A 16,871-nucleotide genomic window follows, 5' to 3' on the forward strand; every position below is an offset into this window, starting at 1 on the left:
CTTTCCCCAGCTGCTCAGGTTTTCTGATCTGAATCAGTCTATGGTATGTTCAGATGAACAGTTAGAAAGAAAAGGAAACTTCTGGTTTGATGTGCGTGGTCTGAGAGGATCCTGTACTGTGACAAGTTCTGCCTTGCCTTCAGCACCCTATCTGTTCCTAAATAACTTACCCCACTTACTTTCAATTCTTATCTTCCAGATAAGTCTCAGGAATAACAAGGCAAATGGTTGTTTTCTTCATTGCATTGATCTAGTTAACTCATAAAACAAATACTCTGCTGTTAGTAATGTTTAGTGGCAAAGGTGGCAGAATGGCAATGAGTGACGGAGTTTAAAAGATAGTAATAGGAAAGAGTAGTTTTTCCTAGCCATGTGCAATTTCAGACCATCACATCACTTTCTTTTTGCCAGTCTGTATTTAAAATGATGATTCTTCTCCCTGAACTCTACCCAGCACTTTTCTTCAAAAACTACCTTCTCTGCTTCTGCAGCTTCTCCCTACTTAATTTCAACTGTCCCTTTTGGAAGCATGAATGTGTCTTTCCCAGAAGCATCCTTCTACCACTGTTTCATCCACAAAGAAAAGGAAAAAATTGAGTCAGTGATGCTAAAAAAAAAAAAAGGAGAGAAAAGGCTAGCTATTTACACTGTTTCACACTTGCAGCACAATGTTTTAACTATAAGAGTTCTATTTCTTGTTGTAATCCTAAAGGTTTTCATGCTACTTTATGCTTGTGCAACTGGTTTATCTAAAACAGGGACTTTTGTGGACAGACTGCTCCAGCCTGGGAGTCTGGTACATCTGCATCTATGAAAGTGGGCTGGATTGATTTTCAGAAAAGGAAGAATCTGAAAATCCCACCACGAGTCTGTAATTACCAATAGCTTGAGGGAGTCAAATGTAGCATCATCACAAATGTGCCTGGTTTGTTCCCATGACCTACCACCATCTTCTAAGCAAGTGGTGGCATGCAATCAATTGTGAGGACTCTTTGCTGTCAGCAAATGCACATGGCAGAAACCCAAGTGCAATATGTGTTACCCAAGTGCAATATGTGAACGTTTTTTGTAGGTATTTTCTCTGTATTCTGGCTGTAGGAATGGATTAGAGTAATCTGGTGCATGCTGGCTACAGAAGGAGGGCTCAAGTAGTGAAGGCTCTGGATAAAACATGGTTTTACTTGCTGGCATTTATGTAAAGATCATACTTGCATGTTTTTCTTATGTCTTTGTTCTGCTAGCCTTGGCAGCAGAACGTTACCTGCTTGCTTGGTAATGTAGAACAAAATCCTCAGGGTTACTACTGTATTTCACTCGTAAACATAGAAGCACATTCTGTCCCATATCTGGAAGAAACTAATAGTAAAAATATTTGAATTAATCTTTTTTGGAAATCTGCTCATACTTGGAGAGTATAGCTGGAAAAAGTTCTCATTTTATCTCATTGCCCAAATTCAAGCACAAAATTATTTAATGGAAAAGTGAAGAAAGTGTCTGGAAGAGAGGGGTCACTTTTTGTGTGAATGTTTGATGGTAGGAAACAAGCTGTAGAGAGGTCAGTTTTGAACCTCCTCTAAATAATGTAGTTTTCATCCATGTCTCTCTTTAGAACCCATATTCCATTTAATTATGTGATAGAATGTGATTTTCTTTGAGTATCCAGCAATGTGTTAGATCATTTTTAATATGTCATCTTTTTGGCTTGCATGGTCTTACTGAAACTGCTGTCTCTGTAATGTGCAATTCTTTATTTTTATGTACCTATTGAACAAAAATGTCAGTATGAAATGACGCAATATTTACTTGTGAAACCTTCCACAAATTTTTGAGTACAAATTGCTTTTATTGTTGTTTCAGTTTGAATTGCAAGTATTTTAAAAAACAGGGAGAAAAGAAAGGAAGAAGGAAAAAAATTCAGAAAGCATTTGCTTTCTATTTGTAAAAAATAAAGTACATTTCTTAAGACAGTCTAGTAACACTTGGTTATTCTCCCTGAAACTAGCAGAAGTAATGGAGGATTGAAAGCCAGTTTGTGTATCAAGTAATGTGGGATATACTTGTAGAATAAACATATCCATAGTGATTGTGTAATGTTGTTGATAAAATTGCTTTCATCAACCACCACTTAGCTAACTTGTACTATCCTGTGGTAGCTGGTATCCAACAACATTTTTCCTCTTCTGATATTATGTGTCAGATGGTTGTTCTTGAGAGATTTTTGTGCAAGTTACCATTAAAATCTTGATTCTCCTTTGCTGTGCCTGGCCCTAGATTGGTTTGCCTGCAGCCCTTAACCAAGAGCTTGCCCTCAGCATGCAGTAGGATGCTCTGAAGGTATCTTCTTCTCAAACCACCTCCATGGAAGAGGATGTAATCCTGCCAAAGCAAAGTTATTGAGCACTGTTGAAAAACAAATGTGTATTTAGCTTGTACACTCTCTTCAGCAGCTAGGCTCAGGAGCAGTTCCAGTGGTGAGGGATCCTGAATGTAGTCAGCTCTTGGGTTTAGGGGTTTGAGGTCGGCACAACTCCCTTGAAGGTGGGGTTTGTTTGGCTGGAAGGGGTAGTCCTGTAATTATTATGCAAGATAACCAGACATGTCAGGTGTAGTGGAGTTATCTTTTCATCACTTATTGTTTCAGGCAGAGAAATTGCCACCTTGACACAGAGCACTGAGCTCAGCCATGACATGGAGCAGTAGTTCTGCAGCAGTCACAGCTACCCTTTTCAGGGCTCAGCCACTGCACTTCTGTTGCCTCCTGTCTGGTAGTCCAGGTTTCCAGGTTTGGGAATATTTAAGAATGCAATGGATTACTAGATCTGTAAGTAGGTTACTGTTGCCAGAAAAAAGATCTTTCCCCAGCTGGGTTGTTCTTCCTACTTTGTACTGGCTCACTGGACCATGTCACAGCTCACCTAACCTGCTGGCACATGGTGTGTCTCCCTTCATGTCATCTTCTAGAGACAGGTAGTGTTTGGGTGGGCTTAGTACATCACATAGACTGCGCTGGATTAAGCACCAGGCTGTGGAGAGAGAACATGTGAATGTCTGTGGGTTTGAGGTGACATGGTAGAAACCATCACTGACAAAAAAGAGAGCTATTACACAGCTCCAGCTGTGACATGCAACTCTCCCCTGTTCTTCCTACAGATCTTAGGTCTCTGGTCCTCATTTCTTGCCCGCTCAGCTAATTTCCCTTGGGGTAGCCTCTCTTCTGAGATGGTGATTCTGCAACAGTTACAAACTGAAATAATATGGGCATATGTTTAAAAAGATGAGACTTCTCTCTTCAGAATGAAAAGTATGTCATGTCAGGTCATTGTTTTGTCTCCTTTTGGTCTTTATGCATCCTCCTCAAGTAGCAATCTAGCGTATCTGGCTTGTTTTTTTAGAGGGACCTCTTGAGAGTATTTGTTCTCTAACTGTGTTGCCTGAATGCAACTGTCTCTGACTGAACACAAGTTACATGTGGGTTGTTCTAGAGCCAGTTGATCCTATTATTTTGTTTGGCAAGGGGAGATGTTGGAAAACTATTGCTTCCACATATTGTTAATCCTGTAGTAAAATGTCCAATTTTCTTATGTCTAGCAGTGGGGCGTCAGGAAGCCATTCCTTTCCCAGTGGGATTTTCTAGTGGGATTGTAATTCCATTTATTTTAGGGAAATAAGATCCACTGCTGATAAAGTAATAGTTTCCTTCTGTTGAAGTAGACTGTAAAAATTTGGCAGAACTTCTTCCCAGCAGACAGGAACGTAACATGTGAAAATACATAATTTAAAAAAATTTGGCATGCCTAACTCTCACCTGTATCCGAAGTATAGTATATATCCTATGTATAATTACAAAGACATGCATAACATTGCTGCCCTTGAAGCATGCTCTTGCCAAAAGAACAAACAAAACTTCCAAGACTTAAAGTCAGCCCGGACATTTTGATTTTGAATTATTGTTCTGGCCAGATTTATTTTTTTTCCTGAGTTTAAGTGTATCAAACTTTTGTGGCAGTGAGCCAGGAAGAGTGCATTTCATGAATAGCAGTGTGATTAAAGCCAGCACAGCTTCCTCTTCTATGTTACAGGCTGTGATCATTTCAGTGACAGGAATGTCCTTGGGTGGAGCATGCCATCCGGCCATTTGTGTGGTTCCCCTGGGTGAGAGCACAGAATTTCCCCCAGTGTGGGTAGTCACTCACATCTGTAAAAATAGGAGGAAATAAATGCTTGTTTATTGGGATTTTAAAATAAATTTATTAGCTATGCACTTGCAGTAATTTGTTTCAAGTTTAATTAATTTGTTTTAACTTTAGCTATCTTAATAGAATTGAATGATTTTGCTTTGCAAGAACCTTTGCTTACTTGATGCTAAATCCAGGTCAAATTAGGAATAAGTAGCCTGAGTGTTACACACACTGCCATCCTCTTCATTCTGTTACTATGCATCATTATTTTTGCATTGTGATTGGGTAGAGGAAGTTGATATACACAACTGGTTTTTAATCTAAGCTGTGGTCTTCATAGAGCCTGATGAAGCCTATTTGTTAAAAGATCCATTTGAAGTAGATTCCTTTAGTTCATACCTAAGTTTATGCAGTAAATGTTGGAGAGGCCCTGCCAAGAGGAGGTGGTTTGTTCATTTTCCACTGTTGATTATTGAAGTCCAGTTTGCATTTTCTAGAACATTTTCAGATGCAGCTCTAGAGCTCTGTCTAGTGTTCATTACCAATGCTTACTCCTCACCTGAGGAGCAGAAATAACATCTCCCCATCTGCCCAGCTGGCAATCTGCTGCTTTATTCATATCTGCTGCAGACAGGGTTATAGGGCATCCTGTTGCAGTTCCCAGTGGGAACATTTATCTGCCTTAGAAAAGAAATGGGATCTCCCTACTTTACTTTACATTAGCTGTTGAATAATAAGGGGAGGAAAAAGTTTGGATGTTCTTTGTGGTTTAAATCTCACTCTGGTTTAAGCATGAAAGGCTTCACAACTAATTTTCAAATGTTCAGAAAACTTTTCCCTCAATTACTTGCATGTAACTATCCCAACAATATTTTTGTGTATACAAGTGTGACCTTAGCAGCAGGTGCTTGAAAAATTCTTGTGCACGGAAAAAAATCCTTATCTTTTCTGAGGCTTTATTCTGAGAAGTATAAATATTTGTTTTTGAAAGAGTGCTGCTTAAAAAAAATTTATCGGCTCTTGGAAGGTATATGTGCTCAAATGAACATGCTTTTCAGTGCTACATTTCAAAATGTAGTGCTACAGAAACAGAAATATCATCCATAGTTCTGTCTTTGGGTTTTTTTTCCTCTATGGAGTAAGCCTACTGATAAAATAGAGATAACTGAAAAGTATAGATAACAAAACAAACATATGGTGCTTTATACAGGCACAAGTTTTTACATATATGAACAACTTGCCAGACAAGAGATGATACGCATTTTTGGGTTTTCTAATTCATGCTATTTAAGAAGAGTACAGAATAAAATTCTTCAGAGTCTTCTCTGGTAAAAGCTGAGTAACAATTCTAGGATAATCATTCCATACTGCTTTGTTTTTTCCATGGTAATATATTTTCACAGCAGAGCATTTGTTCCAGAATAAATACATGCAGTTAGAATTGACTGAGAGTAATTTGACCAGCCAATGCATCTACACATGCAAATGCCCAAACGTTGGTGAGTGCTGAAGTTAGTGTGCAGTTTTTTTTAAATGCAGGGTCACCTTTAACTCATTTATGACTATCAGTATAAAAGATGCTAGCTCATATAATCATAATATTGTTTTGTACTTGCAGCTTGGAGATGCAAAAAGGAAATGTTTGATTGTATTTGTCAGCAATAGAAAATAATCTGCTGTTGATCAGCTTTGTCCTTCTCATGCAGTCACAAGGACAGGGCATCTGTAGGCCACATTTTAGAACTCTGCAGGCTATGCTTGGTCTTTGGGCTGCATGTTGAGCAATCCTCACTTAAAACCTACAAAGCAATTACCTACAACATGCTCGAAGATGAGACCTTCCAATCTTGTAAGATTATTTGATGTCTGCTGGTTGCACTCTTAAAACACAATCACATCATTCCATTCATCTAAAAAACCACCATAACTGCATTTATCGTATTTGATCATTGACCCATGAGAATTCTGCTTCATGCTCTTCAACCTGCTTCATAAAAAGGACAACTCTGGAAACCAGCACTTCTTATCTTGTGTAAATAACTGTGAATGTGCAGTGTGTTAAAGCACAACAACAGTAAGTGGGCACAGATAGGAACATGTGTTGACCATTTAGGAGAGAAAAGGTATTGATTTGCTTCTTTGTGTGCCCAATATCTTTGTGTAAAAGAGCAGGTGGCTATAAACACAGATGTAGGTGTATGTGTGTCTGTAGCTATAGTTAGGTTTTTTTTGAGAGAGTGTTCCTGTTGGGGTTATTGGAAAACCAACTGTGTATAAAGCCTTTCTGCTTTAATCTTTTATGCACCACACTTGGGCTTATGTGGGTTATTCTCTCTATGCATTCACTGTGCACATCCAAGGAATGCCTTTCCCAAGTAGAAATGTCATATTCGTAAATGGTGAGGGGGAGGGTGTTTATGTATTTAATTGTTTTTAAATGCATCAGTAGTTCCATAGAGATTGTCAGTTTAGGATTCTACAGGGCTTTTTTTATAGGATACTGCTTTTTCTTTGTATGTCTTTCTGTTATTGTGATATTAACAAGAGAAAATGCTTTTGAAAAACTGGTAGTTAGTCATTATTAGACATTGTTATTAACCAGATCCTGTCCCTATCAGCTTTTGCTGTTACAAAATATGTTTTCTTACATGGAGTTGAAAGAGTGCCTTCTCCCAAGAGTGCACTTCAGCTACAGTTAAGAGCAATCACGTTGGTTCAACTGCAGTTCTTTTTTCTCTCCACATCTTCAGCCACTTGTTCCCATTTTCCCCCCTGCATTGATTCTCACAGTAAAGCAATTCAGAAGACTAAAGTGACAGAAATCTAACCAAGAGAATAAATGCGCCTCCTGCTTTTGCAGAAAAATTCTGAAGTGAATACTTTGCACTTAAATATTTTGGTACTGAATGTTATTTTTTATCTCTGTAGATCTATGCAGATTTACAGTATGTAACTTAGGAAGAGTGGTGCACATTTGCATTTAGGTTTCAAACTTTTCATGGCTATGTCTTATGAGAATATTTTTGTACTTAGTACAGCTTTAAAGGAAGAATATTCATCGTACAGCTTCAAAAAGTGCTGACCTAAGTCAGGAAATATTGATAAGTTTGAGCATTGAACCATACATATATAATCTTCTTTGTATGTTTGCATTAGAAATAAAATCTTAAATTCTTCAGTTAGATTGATCTTATGTCACATCTCTGTTATGTCTGATCCTCTTGTCTGTGTATCCTATGCAAGTCTGTGTTGCGTGTGGCTGCTGGACTGAAAATGTTACCTGACGCCCTTTGTAAAAGGCCTGTAAATTCCAGCCTACTCATTTTTATTACCTGAGTAGTCAGTGAAAAGGAGGAGGCACCTCAAAAAAGCAGTCTGGTCCAACATATCTTAGACACCTGTGTTTGAGAGACAGGAAGTGCCCTCTGACGGCAGCCCTGTCTGTCTGTTGCCATAAAAGACAGTTGTGTGTTGGATCAGATGCCTAGCAGGCACAGGGATAGAGTTAGGTGAGGTGAGCTGGAGAGTTAATGATCTATTAGTTCAGTTACAGGGGGAAAGATAAAATTGTTTTCCTAGAGCAAAAGAAGAGAGAACCACTAAAAACATGAATAACATATGGCTGTAAAAAATAATGAAGTGGGGAGGAAGGGAGTTGAAAACATGTAATAGCTAAGACGGCTTTTAGTTTTTGTTCAGAAATGCATTGTTTAAGATGTCATTGAAAGAAACTGTCGATCCTATTATTTCCAAATACTCTGATGCAAAAGATATTTTCTTTTTGAGTTTTAGGATGTTGCTAATTCAAGGTTGACAACATGGGAATAATCTGCATAAGCATTTGCCTATTTTACTCTAATTTCTAACTTTGCAACTGATCCCTTGAATTCTGTTTCTTTTACACACACTGTGGTGGCAGAGAAAGTGAAGCATCTGCTTAGTAACCAAAGGCAAACTATGTTTTAGACTGCTCTAACTGTGAGTTACAGGCAAAGAAGCAATTTTAGTTGTCAATGGGTTTCAGCAGAGGTCTCTTTAAATAATTTATTTTTCTCCTATAAAGAAACAACACAAATAGAAGATCCCAGGAAACAATGGCGGCAAGAACAAGAGAGGATGTTAAAAGATTACCTTACAATAGCCCAGGATGCTCTCAGTACCCAGAAGGAGCTGTACCAGGTGAAGGAGCAGAGACTGGCACTTGCACTGGATGAGTATGTGCGGCTGAATGGTGCCTACAAAGAAAAATCAAGCTCTCGTACAAGCTGTAAGTACAGTAAAGAATACAATGTAACTCCTTTGATCTCTGCCTTCCAGGGGATCCTGTTTCACTTTAGGATAAGTTTTCAAGGTTTGCTAGGAGCGCCTTGTACTCTGGCCTTTTTAGAGTGAGCATCCCTACATTATTTATTTATTACTTTATTTAAGATAAATATATTCTGCTGGAGAGAATTCTCTTCTCTCTGATACGACTGAATTCCTTTGAGCTATGATTTAGAGCAGTTGGCTCTGAAATGTATTTTGTCATACAGTTTGTTGAGACAAAATTTTGCCAAATCTACGTTCAAGGTGAGGAGGATCTCTTGCCTTCTTGGCTGCCTGCTGAAATGACCCTTCAGTGTTGACAAGTGGCAATAGACCAAGAAGGGAATGTGTTGATTATTTATAGGAAGAGCAGACAGTAATTTTGTGACCAGTGTGCTGTGACCAGGTGGAGTATAGATACAGGCTGTTGTCCTGGGCAGGGAATCAACATCTGGAAAAGCAGTATCAGAGGCCTGTTATTGGCCAAACAACACCTATGTTAGCAGTAGTGTATGCAAGGAGCAGGTACATCTGTGGAAGAACTGAGTGCCAGATCTCTGAGACTTCTGAATAAATCTTCTGATTTCCTGAGATCTCATTAGAAATTACAACTTTCAGGAAGAAAGTGATTGCAAGGTGGCTCAGCTAGAAGAATGGGAACAGGGACCAGGAAATAGGATGTCAGGGAGAATGAGTTCTACTTAAGGATCCTGGGATAAGTAAAGGAGGAGAGATACCATATAGTGGTGGAAGGAAAAAGGGGAAAATTTTGATTATTCAGTAGTTATTGCCATACTGCAATGATGACTTGCTCTATAAAAGGCTAACTTTTAAAGCATTCTATGTTTTTGAGCACATTGTAGGGTTTTGATCAGTGTCGATTCATCAAGGAAGGGACTAATTAGTGATCTAAAAGTACTTAAATATTTGTCTTTTTAATATTTTTTTAAAAAGTGTTTTCAGGCTCTTCATCAAGCACAAAGTATGACCCTGACATTCTGAAGGCTGAAATCTCCACTACAAGATTAAGGGTGAGAGTCCTTAATTCATGTTCATTTGGATTCTGTCTGCCAAGTTTATGATTATAGAATAAGCATAGCTTGAACTAGCAGATGTATCTTGTACCCTGGTACTGAAACCTCCTAATATTCTAATTAGATACCATTCAGAGGTTTAAAATTAATTTTTAAAGCTGTCTCTGGTGCTGTCAGATAACACTTTATTGGGCAACTTTGACAGATATTCTAATTAGATGTAGGTTTAAATAAATATGGTAATTATTTTCAATTGTATGCCTTTGTTTTCTAAAGGAAGAGTAAAAATAGAAAAGAGTAGGCTAAGGTGAGCTGCAGCTAGATGACTGTTTTTACACAATCTTTCTTCTGTGAGAAATGCATCATTAGCTGCTTGAACTGCCTCAGAAGTTTCTGTTGGTTTGAAAAATACTTTTCAATAATGGTGCGAAACCCCTCTATTTTGTCAAAATGAAGCAGTTCAGATCAAGGATGAAAGTCTGTGTTTAGATTTTGAAATTGTTAATGAACACAAATCCATGCTTTGGTCAGCTGTGTTCAGTACAGTCAGTAACAAACTCTGTAGAAAGAACTTTAATTCACAGGTTAGTCCCTAGTGAATTTATCTTTAATAGGGAAGAAATGGTGTGCAAGACTTTTAAAATATCTATGGGGATTTCATTTATTTCAGCTGTGGCATATAATGCTTTATGGATAGCCTAAACTTTCTGTAATTAGTAATGAAAAAAAAAAATACATCAAAGTCTGCATTTTAAAAAGATAGCACCTCACAGCACAGTTCTTCCATGTGGGCAGAAATACAGACTCCAGGGGAGCAGAAGCAGCACAAGTGACAGCATTTACTCAGCTCTTCCTTTGCCCTCTCCTGGTTTGTGCACAGAGCAGCCCTCATAGAAACCCCAGAGAGTAACATCCTCCTTCACCTGCAGTAAGAGTTGTGATTAGGAATCTAAACAATTTATGTCTGAAAGGAACTGTGCTCATTAAACTTTTAAAACCTAGTATAAATGATGTGTGATGGAGTGCACTCTAAAACTCATGTTGCCCTCCTGACTACACCTGTTTATCCTTACCAATCTCAATTTGTAGTCCTTATCCATTAAGGCAAAGGGATGGTGATCAGTAAGGGAACTTATTCAAATGCTGGAGGTGGGAACAAAAATTTTGTAAGCTTAGTAGGGGGAATCAAAGGCAGTAAGGACCTTATCAGGAACAAGAAAGAAGAAACAAGGCAATAGCTTCTTTCTAAAATGAGTGGAGCAGTAACAGATGTTTCCTTTGGCAAGGCAAGCACCAGTATATTTAGGAAATGGACAGTGTTGTTGAAGAACTAAAGGTGACAAAATTTAAATATAGTCATCTTCTTGTCAAGAGGGCAAAATTCAGGCATGGTCCTGTGCTCAGTTTTTCCCCTTAGCATTGACTGCAGATCTACAAATTGCTAACCAAGGTGAGAGTCAGATATGTTTATCACTTTTTGGAGGTGCTTTCCTCTCTTCACTGTTTCTTGGAGTCAAGGAGCCTAATACCCTGCTGGTTCCTGATTTATTGGCATTGCATAGTCCTGCATATGTGCCTAAAATAGGTGACCTGCATCTTGTCTGCAGAGTTTAGAAGGGTGCAGTCCAAGAGTATCTGTATCAGCATAAAGTGTGTGGTCATCCAAAGTCACTGGATATGAAAATTGAGATAAGAAAAAGTGGAACCCTGTGATGCTAGGGCTGGAAAGTGGTTGTCATGGAAGATGGCAAGAGAGGTATGGCTGTTACCACAGTTTACCCTTATTTGAATGTTGGAAGATGCTTGCTAATAAGCCAGCTTTGGGCATTTTGCAGTATATGCATGCATGGACTTAATGAGAAACAAAGTCATTAGTAAGCTGCCAGCCAGCTACTTAGATTTTGCACTTTGTTAGATCAGTTTTACTAAACCTATTTCTTTGTCAGACAATATCTGAGGCTTACTGGGATCATCAGGTTAATGGTGGCTGGAGAGGGAAACAGCATTGGAGGAAGTTCTGAATTGGCCTTTGGCCTTTTCCTTGTGTGTAATAGACATGTGTGGAGCCTTCTGGATACATGAACTGCCTGTTGTGCAATAGGTCATGGAGAAAATATCACAGAAATCAGAGACCTGTTAAATGAAATAAGAAGGAGAAGAAACATTTTTCTCACCAGACTAAGACTGAGGGATCACATCCTGCATTAGACTTTTTGAGTGGGGCCATTTGGGGTCTTAATTAGCAATCAGCAAGACAACTCAAACAGCACAAAGCATATGTGATCACAGTAAGTTTTATGCACATGCAGCAAGTGAGTAGGAAATGCACCTTTATAAAATAACAAGGGGTGGAGGGGCTGGGGAAGGCGGCCATGTTGTTCCTGTAGGACTTGAATGCTGGGAATGGAAGGGGGTTAGCATGAAGCCTGCTTGAAGATGTGGTTAGGAGTAGGAAAGAGAGATCTGTCAGGTGACTGAGGATGATGTGCAGAAGCAATAGGAAGAGGGTGAATGTTAAAACAAGTGAAGAGTTGTGAAAAAGCAGAAATTACATGAAAGTTTTGAAGGAGAAGACAAGGAGCCTAAGAATAGTTTAATGCAGGGATGATGCAGTAAACACAGAGGCTATATTACGATGTAGGTCACATCCTTCTAGGATAATGCACCCAACTCACATTTCCTGATAATGAAATGATGATGAAGTACAGCAGAGGACACTCAGAAGATGATCTTGAGGAAAAATGTAAGAGTTTATGAGAGATGCAATCCTCTGAGTTGAAATCAAGTATGCCTTCTGTTATTAATATAAATACCTGTTTCTGATTTTGAAAGGGAAAGGTTTAGCTATTCTGTATTTTTCAGAAAAATTCAGACTTGTTTCATATTTTACACATCACTTTAGCTGGAACACAGAGGTGATATCTGTTCATTTTCCTTAACCTTGATCAGAACACTTGAGAAATTATTCTTAGAGTTTTCACACTAGTCAAGGAGAAAATAGCCAAGCAGCACTGAATGTATATTGAAGAAATTGTCTATTTGTCATGCTAACTATTCAGTATGGTCAAAATAAAAACAGTTTTCTGTCAAGTAAAGCAACTAGTGATGATAGTATGATAGTTTCCAAAAGCCTGAACATAACCCCTCATCCAGAGAACAGATTTTGCTTTGAAGAAAATGGAGATTAAAAGCATTTTATATCTGTCACAGAAAATACATTAGCTAGAAACTGCAAGCTGAAATGTCTAAGTATCATTCACAACCCCCTACAAAGACTGAGTAAATCACTAGTTATTTTAGAAATGTAAAGGATTTTAAGTCTCTTGTTGAACTGCAGAAGATGCTGATGCTGAGTACTTTTAGTTACCTGGCATACTGGGAATCATACTTTTTTTTTTTTTAATTCTTTTAAATTATTTTTATTTGAAGAATATCAGCAAGTAGGAAGTCTAAGGGGATATGGATACAAAATGTCTTGGAGGCATATTTTGAAATTAATTTCAGTTAAAGTGGTCTAATTTCATGATATTAGTATAATACATTTTTCAAGAGTTGAACATCTGAGTAGCTTATAAAAACAAGCAAGAATTTTACAGAGGTAGATGACAGAAGTGGACTTTTAGCTTTTCCTTTTTTCACCTTAATGATTGGAAAATTAGAAAGCCTAACAATATCTGTATGTAGTATGATAACAATATCTCTACTAGTATGTAGAGTGCAAACGAGCCAACTGTAGATGTATAAATGCCAAAATCTTGGACTCCACATTTGAAGTAGGCATTTGTCTCTATGGGTGTGTTGATGATTAATTTGTGTTTAAGTACATTCATTTTTAGGTGGTTCCTAAAACTTTGTTTCATACATTTGGGAAATACAACATTGAAAATTAAATGGAGGATTTTTAAATTTAATCTTGATTCATAAATATTTTGTAAATATTAATCTTGATTAATCTTAAATTTAATCTTGATTCATAAATATTTCTGCTGACATCTCAAATAGCAGTATTAAGGGTAAGAAGCAATTGACCATGCAGATTTAAGGAGAGTAGGGAATATTTTTCCCAAGACATTTTTATTAAATAGACACTTATATTTGTGATTCACATTCTTTAGTGATTGTTGTCTTTGGATTAAGTAAGTGTGAATTATATATTTAGGGATCCAGTGTCTGTAAAGCTTTAAAAGAATGGATAGTTCCTAGGGAAAAAAAGAGTCCATTTTGTCTTTTACAGTGCAAATGACTGAACAGCTTACAGGAATTATAAAGTGAAAATATAATAAAACTAAAAGTAAACAGGCATGTCCCTGTAGGACAGTTGGAATGCATGCTTAACAAGTGAGAAGTAAATTACTTGTTAAAGTTCTCTCAGGTTTAATAACACAGTGTGGTATCAATACAAATAAGGAATGTGATTTAATCTGCTTGTGTCCCTTTAATACTAAAGCATGTTGCCCGTAGACATCAGGAAGAGATAAGATCCTTTTTTTTTTTAATGTGTGTCAGTAGAGCAATTTACTCTTCTTCTCTCATCTGATGTAGTGCATACTTTAATTGTTTAAAGCCATGTGTTACATCGTTTAACAAGAGGAATTTTCTAACTCTTGCTTTGATTTAACACACAAGGTTAAGAAGCTGAAGAGAGAACTCTCTCAGATGAAGCAAGAGCTGCTGTACAAGGAGCAGGGCTTTGAAACACTGCAACAGTGAGTAAATGAAAATAGTAGAAACTGACGTAATTCAGTCACCGGGTTTCTTTTCTTTGGCATGGAATTGAATCTCTTTTATCTGAGAGAATTATTGTGGAGAAAAAGGAGAATCTAATATCTCTGTTAGGAAATGGGAAATCTGTGGAAATGGCAGCCCTTTAGTGCAAGTGTTAACATAAGAAATTTGTCTCCCCTCTTTTTTTTTTTTTTTTTTCCATGGGGTAGCTTGTGTTGCAAAGAGGCAGAAAAGAGGGCAGTGGTCAGGGGACCCAAGGACAAAATTAGCTGCTTTCTGTGTCAGATTTAATTTTTTTTTTTTAATTTTTGAAAAGGTACTTAGGTCTTTCTTTCCTCTTTCCCCACCTATGAGCTCAAAAGAAAGAGAAAGGTGCTGCTCTTGGAGGTACAAATGGTACACAACTCTGCAGGGCTGGAAATTAGTCACAATTTGAGGATTAGAGACCTGCCTTTCTTTGTTCCAGTTGCTGGGATGCCTGGTGTCCAAAGGGCTGATGCTGAACCGGGTGAGCTTTCTGGGTATTTAACCAGTTAGATTACTAGGGAATTAATTTTTTCAGTCTAAGAACTCCCTGCTGCTCCTGCCTTACAACATTAGGCCCTAAAATACTAAATATTACTGGAACTGTCACCATAAAGAACTTGCTGCGCAGGAAACCTTGCTAACAAGAGTGTTTTCTTGAGTAAAGTGAAGAGGAATTTATTAATGCTAGCTGTTTTCCACATTGTACCCATACATTAAGGATACATTTCCACAGTAAAATGCTGAGCTGCTTGGCCTTAGTACACTAGTTCCAGTAGCAGAAGCAATCCTCAGCACATTAGGAAGATGCCAGTTAAGTCTCTATCCTCCTTCATTTTGACTAAACAGAAATGTAAGATTTGTCTGTTACTTAAATATACACAGACCAGCAAGGATAGTTGATTGAATTTAACCATGAATCAGATCTCATTTGTAGTAAAATTTAAAAGAAGAAAGACATATTGATTCTAAAGCTTAAGGTAATAAAAACTCATGCTGCTGTCCCAGGATTAAAGGTTAGCCAATCATGCTGGTTTTATTATATTAATTCAACAATGAAGTATTGTTTTAAAGCAGCTTGCTCACAAGCCATTTTGATAGGAATCCAAAGCATGTTTCAGAAACTGTCAACAGCATTCCACAGAAACACAATGGACATTTGTTTTTAAAATTCAGTCAGCCACTTTCAAACAGTACTAATCCCATTAATTTAAAACAGGATGATGGAATATCTTATATATCAGAGATCCTTCTTGTCTATCTTAATTATATACAGAATAAAGCAGTAGCAATTTGAATGTGGCATGTCATATTACTAGACAGCATGTGGTGTATTACCCAACCGTTCATTCATGATCCCAATTGTTGGTGTATCCTGTATCTATTTGCCCTTAGCAACCTGGTAAGTTACCAAAAATTGAGAGTTGTCAGACACTAAGTGCCTGCCTATGAAAGAGTTCGAGGAACTTTCAAGCTAAAATAAATATGTCCTTGAATAGGAATGATTACCAAGTCACAGAGGTAATTTCCTTACACAAATGCAGTTTAGTTTTCTCAAAAACTGGAATGTAGGAAAGGAGAACAGACATGCTCACAGCTTTACAGACTACTCTAGAACTTTGATATTTTTGTGGCTAAAACTTTAAGAAAAATAGAATACAGTTACAGGTGTTTTGTGCACGTTGCTGTTCTTGCTGGGGATGCTCATGATCACTTCTGGTTTGTTCACTCCTCACTGACAAGGCTGTTAACTTCCAGCAAAGATGATGGATGATGATAAAAAACAAAAAACCAATTGTATTATACACAAATTTATTCTCTAGTAAATGCTTGATTTTTATCAAGATGGCTGTTGGTTGGTTTTAATTTTTGAAGCACAGCTGCAGTCATTTTCATGATGCTATGAAATACTCTGTTAAACTAGAGACCAGAGAAATGTGTTTACAAACTGTAGTTCTTGAAGGAAATACTAAAATGAATCATCTTTTTATCTCTAAGTTTAGGGTAGCCTTTTATTACTTTCATGTTTCAGTTTCTAAAATCATTGGTAGTTCAGGCATTTAAGTTCAGGAATTGTCCAATCTATGACATATGGTATTAATTATCCAGAGATTTTGTGAATAAAGAGAGCCTGGTGACTGGCTGAGCAGAACAGCTGTTCCAGACAGTTAATGCCCAGGATTAGAGTGAACTAGAGGGAAGCTGAGACAAGAATGGTGCTGGTTATGTTTCTGCTCAGAAAGGCTGATTAGTACCAAGAAGCCAGCCTGTCTGCCCGTGTCCCATTGTGGGTTTGGGTGGAAGGAGACTAGTTGAAATAAATTCTGCTTCTGTAAGGAGCACAAACAGTTATTAGTATGAAAGGTGTATCCAAAACCTGCTTTATGCTGCAGACAGTTATGGTGGGAATGGGAATTTTGACAGTGTTGTCAGCAATAACTCTGTGCTCCTTGACATGTTTGCCAAGGATTAAATTGTATTTGAATGGAGATTTCAATGTCATTTTTCCTTTCCATGGCTGTTGAAAGAAACGGTATCTCACCTCCTTCCCTTCTGTTCTCTAACTCTGCTTCTGCCTGAAGTAGAACAGCAGAGACATTAGTAT

General features: G+C 37.7%; 2 protein-coding genes across 2 annotated transcripts in view; one reads left to right on the forward strand and one right to left on the reverse strand.

The window, feature by feature from the left end:
* Positions 1-16,871, reverse strand: part of DCTD (dCMP deaminase) — a 214,487-nt gene that overhangs the window by 102,407 nt on the left and 95,209 nt on the right. The gene's annotated exons all lie outside the window — the stretch shown is intronic.
* Positions 1-16,871, forward strand: part of WWC2 (WW and C2 domain containing 2) — a 99,629-nt gene that overhangs the window by 43,479 nt on the left and 39,279 nt on the right. The window contains exons 3-5 of the mRNA XM_071432160.1: positions 8,242-8,445; positions 9,438-9,514; positions 14,144-14,223. Of these exons, the coding sequence (XP_071288261.1) occupies positions 8,242-8,445; positions 9,438-9,514; positions 14,144-14,223 (361 nt within the window). The remainder of the gene's footprint in view (positions 1-8,241; positions 8,446-9,437; positions 9,515-14,143; positions 14,224-16,871) is intronic.

The sequence above is a fragment of the Agelaius tricolor genome, unplaced genomic scaffold, assembly GCF_023055355.1.
Source record: "Agelaius tricolor isolate 1412-34295 unplaced genomic scaffold, bAgeTri1.0.p SCAF_8, whole genome shotgun sequence".
NCBI lineage: Eukaryota > Metazoa > Chordata > Aves > Passeriformes > Icteridae > Agelaius > Agelaius tricolor.